General features: G+C 50.1%; 1 protein-coding gene across 1 annotated transcript; it reads right to left on the bottom strand.

Annotated features, from left to right (window-relative positions):
- Positions 1-136: 136 nt before the first annotated feature.
- On the bottom strand, positions 137-4,546 carry LOC106753437. Its single transcript, XM_014635246.1, has one exon. The coding sequence runs from the start codon at positions 4,544-4,546 to the stop codon at positions 137-139; it is 4,410 nt and encodes a 1,469-aa protein (XP_014490732.1).
- Between the last annotated feature and the right edge of the window lie 93 nt (positions 4,547-4,639).

The raw sequence follows: 4,639 nt of genomic DNA, 5'->3' as shown, positions 1-4,639 counted from the left end.
TTTGACCTAGATTGAAGAATCTAGGGGGCATGGCGCCCATCTTTGAAACCAATACAAAGCATCTGCTGGAACTGGAATACTTCATTGAAAAATATGTGAAGAGAAATAACATTGTTCGTAAATGTAAATAATAATTTCAACTGTAATAAAATTTAAGATGAGTCGCATTCCAAGTGTTGGGAACGTTCGTTCCGTCAAGATGTTCCAGGCGGTATGCTCCATTCTTCAAATCGTCTGAGATCCGAAAGGGTCCTTCCCATTTGTCGGCAAGCTTCCCGTGCGTTCTTTCTTTCCGTGCGTCTCCTCTTTTTCGCCAAACTAGGTCTCCCTCGGCAAAGTTACGCGGTTTAACTTTGGAGTTGTAGCGCCGAGTGATAAGTCTTTTCTGGGCTGCATTTTTTACTAAGGCTGCTTCACGTCGTTCGGGCAGGGTATCTAGGTTGACCCTCAACTGTTGGTCATTGATAGCCATATCCTGCATATGTCGTCGCAAGGAGGGTTCTCCGACTTCGACCGGTAACATGGCGTCCGTTCCATACGTCAGATTGAACGGGGTTTCTCCTGTAGCTCCGTGCGGTGTACAGCGGTAGGCCCACAATACTTCTGATAACTCTTCAACCCACAAACCTTTCGCCTGTCCTAGTCGTTTTTTCAATTCTGCGATGATGACTTTGTTAGCGGCCTCTGCTTGGCCGTTTGTTTGAGGATGCTCTACCGAGCTAGTAACATGTTTGATGCCAAACCCTTGGAGGAAATCTTCTAGCGTGCGGTCTATGAATTGCCGACCGTTATCTGTGATAATTTTTTGTGGAATNCCGAATCTGCAAATTAAGTGCCAGATGAAGCTTTGCACTTTCTTGGCGGTGATCGTGGCGAGGGCCTCCGCTTCTATCCATTTGGTAAAATAATCGACCGCTACTAGGAGATATTTGCGTTGTCCGCTTCCGACCGGCAGGGGACCGGCGATGTCCATCCCCCACTGAGCAAAGGGCCATGGGGGAATGATTCCCAAAAGTTCTGACGGAGGGATTCGGCTGTCGTGTCCGTGAGCTTGGCAAGAGATGCATCTTCTCACGAATTCTGCGCAGTCTCTGTCAATGGTGGGCCAATATAAGCCAGCTCGTAATATTTTTGCTCGGAGTAATTTCTTGCCCGAGTGTGTTCCACAAATCCCATGATGTAGTTCTTGGATAACGTATTGTCCTTCATCGGTAGATAGGCACTTCAACAGGGGGGAAGTATAACCGCGGCGGTAGAGGTCATCGCCTACAAATGTGTACCGGGCGATCCGTTTAGCGTCGGAGGCGCTAACGAACCCGCCCTGTTCCTGTAGGGTCATTAGTTGTATAATTTCGTGCCGCCAGTCGGTCCTGGGGGTGGTGAGGTCAATGGAGCATGTTTCTAGCAGGGGTTTATCTAACGCGGTTCTGATCACCGAGGTTAGCTGAGATTTGTCTCTACTGTGTGTCAGTTTGGACAACAGATCCGCCCGGGANTTCTGCGCTCGGGGTACATGTGCAATGCTGAAGCTGNNGANAGAGGTAATCAAATCACTAACCTTATGATAATATCGTAACAGATGATTATCTTTGACTTGAAAAGTGCCATTTATGTGCCCGACGACTAACTGGGAGTCCATTCGNCATTGAAGACGTTCGATCTCCAATTCGATTGCCAGGAGTAGCCCGCTGATTAGGGCTTCGTATTCGGCTTGATTATTACTGAGTTGAAAGTTGAAGGATATGGCCTGCTCGACTAGTAGACCGTCCGGTCCTTCGAGTACGACTCCAGCACCGCCTCCTTTTCTGTCTGAGGAACCGTCCACGCTTAAAGTCCATGTGGGCGGTTCGATAGCTGGTGAGAGCTCTGCTGCGAAGTCGGCCAGGTGTTGACCTTTGACGGAGCCCTGTGGTTCGAACCGGAGGCCGAATTCTGACAATTCAATGGACCACGCAACCATTCGGCCTGCGAGATCCGGCTTGCGGAGGATTTTGGCGATTGGATGGTTCGTCCGGACAACGACCTGGTGGCTTTGAAAGTACGGTCGGAGTCTCCTTGCCGCAGTGATTAAGGCGAGAGCTACTTTCTCCACCTGGGAATATCGTTCTTCGGCTCCCTGCAAAGTTCTGCTAACAAAATAGATTAGTTTAAGAACGGGAGATTCTTGAATGAGGGCGGCGCTTACCGAATGGCTAGAGGCCGCCAAATACAGTTGTAAGTCGGAGCCTTCTGTTGGTCGTGCCATAACTGGCGGAGACGTTAGTATATTTTTTATGGTGGTGAAGGCGGCTTCGCATTGATCGTCCCAATGTCGGGGTAAGTTCTGCTTCATGTTGTTTATTATAGGTTTGATATGGTCGGAGAGCTTCGGTATGAACCGAGATAACGCGGTAAGGCGTCCTACTAGGCACTGGACCTCCTTGAGTTTTGTTGGGCTTCTCATCTCCAAAATCGTCCGGCATTTATCTGGGTTGGCTTCTATTCCTCGGTCGGTTAACAAAAACCCGAGGAACTTGCCTGCTTGCACTCCAAAGGTGCATTTTAACGGATTCAATCGTAGGTCATACTTTTCGAGTTGTTGAAAAACTTCCGCGAGGTCTTTCAGATGTTGTTGGTGTGAGGAGCTCTTTACTACCATGTCATCTACATAGACTTCCATACACCGCCCGATTTGGTCTCGAAAGACTTTGTCCATGAGCCGTTGGTACGTTGCACCGGCATTTTTCAGACCGAACGGCATTACCTCGTAGCAATAATTGGCATGCTCCGTTATGAAAGCTGTCTTCTCCTGGTCCGGAACGTACATGGGAATTTGGTTGTATCCGGAATAAGCGTCGAGGAAGCTCAAAACTGCGTGTCCCGAAGCACCGTCTACTAACCGGTCGATGCTGGGGAGGGGGTAGTTATCCTTCGGGCAGGCTTTATTCAGGTCAGTGAAGTCAACACACATTCGCCACTGACCGTTCGCTTTTTTCACCATTACAACATTTGCGAGCCAAGTGCTGTATCGGATTTCACGGACAAATCCGGCCTTCACCAGTTTGTTTACCTCGTTCTGCACAGCCTCCCTTTTGTCGTTGCCTAGTCGCCGCTTTTTCTGTGCAACCGGGCGGGCTTCACGGAATATAGCCAACTTGTGGGTGATCACACTGGGGTGAATTCCTGGCATGTCGGAGGCGGTCCACGCAAAGAGTTTGCTGTTCGTTTTTAGTAATGCAGTTAGGTCCTGTTCCTGCTCGGGGGTTAAGCCGGCGCCGATGGAAGTGGTTTGGTCGGCACTTCTGCCGAGGATGAACTGTTTGGTTTCCCCCTGGGGTTGAATGCGATCATCAGTGTTGGTCCTGGGATCTAAATCGACCAATATTGCTTCTGATCGTTTTTCTCTACGATATGTCTTGTCTTTTAGAGAAGCTACATAACACTGTCGGGCGACTTTCTGATCTGCCCGTACGGTACATATCTTTCCTTCTTCGGAAGGAAATTTCATTGCCAGGTGCGGAGTAGAAACTATGGCGCCGAAGGCATTGAGGCAGGGCCGCCCAAGGAGGGCGTTATACGAGGTGTGGGCTTCTACCAACAGGAAACGCGTACGGAGTTCCTTGGCCCTGCCCCCAGTTCCCAGCCGGGTTCTGAGATCTACGTAGCCTCGAGTATCCACTCGTTCGCCTGCAAAGCCGACAATTTGCTCTCCAAATGGCGCTATTATGTCTTCTGACAGTCCCATCTTTTGGAAAGTGGTCCAATATAGGATATTGACGGAGCTGCCTTGATCGATGAGGACTTTGCTTACGTCGTACTCAGCTATGCGGGCGGTTATTACCATTGGATCATCCTGGTCGGGATCTGGAGCGTGAAAATCTTCATCAGTGAAGATGATGTCTGGCATCGACAGATGGTTGCGGACGATGTTGTGAACGCTTCGCAGACTTCTCTCGTGCCTCTTGCGAGCGGAGGATGAGGCCCCTCCTCCCGCAAAACCGCCTGATATCGTATCGATCCGACCACGCGGAGTGGGGTCTCGCTTTTGGGGTCTACTATGGGAGCGTTCACGATGCTGATCCCGGGAACGCTCGGTATTACGTCTGGCATGTTCGGGACTTCTTCTAGCTCCCCTCGGCGATCGGTCTCGTTGGCGTGCATCAGTTCGGACAAATTCCTGCAAATGTCCTTCACGGATCAATTTTTCGATCCTGTCTTTGAGGGCCCGGCATTCTTNCGTGGTGTGCCCTTGGTTGCCATGGTATCTACAAANCTTGGCTCCGTCCGCGGCATCTGGAGTTCCTCGTCTTGGAGCGGAAATTAGGTTGGCTTGTAGGGCCTTTTCGAATACCCTCTCCCTAGAGGCCGTTAGAGGGGCGTACCGATTGTACTGAGGATTATAAGGCGCAGGGGCGTATTTTTGCGGCGGCCTTTGGTTANGATTTTTATCTCGTGATCGTCCCCCCTCATGTTTTGTCCCGGTTGTGGCAGCGTCCGTTTTTCGGCGAAAATGCCGCTGGTCTTCCATCATAATGAACTTGTTCATTTTTTCCTGCAGCTCCTCCATGGTTTTAGGCAGTTTGGCATACAGTGATTCTGAAACGTAACCCGGCTTCAGGCAGTTAGGTAGGTTAGTGATGATAAACTCATGACTTACCCC

This window comes from Vigna radiata, unplaced genomic scaffold, assembly GCF_000741045.1.
Source record: "Vigna radiata var. radiata cultivar VC1973A unplaced genomic scaffold, Vradiata_ver6 scaffold_133, whole genome shotgun sequence".
NCBI classification, from domain to species: Eukaryota; Viridiplantae; Streptophyta; class Magnoliopsida; order Fabales; family Fabaceae; genus Vigna; species Vigna radiata.
This window is presented reverse-complemented; position numbering and strand designations above follow the sequence as displayed.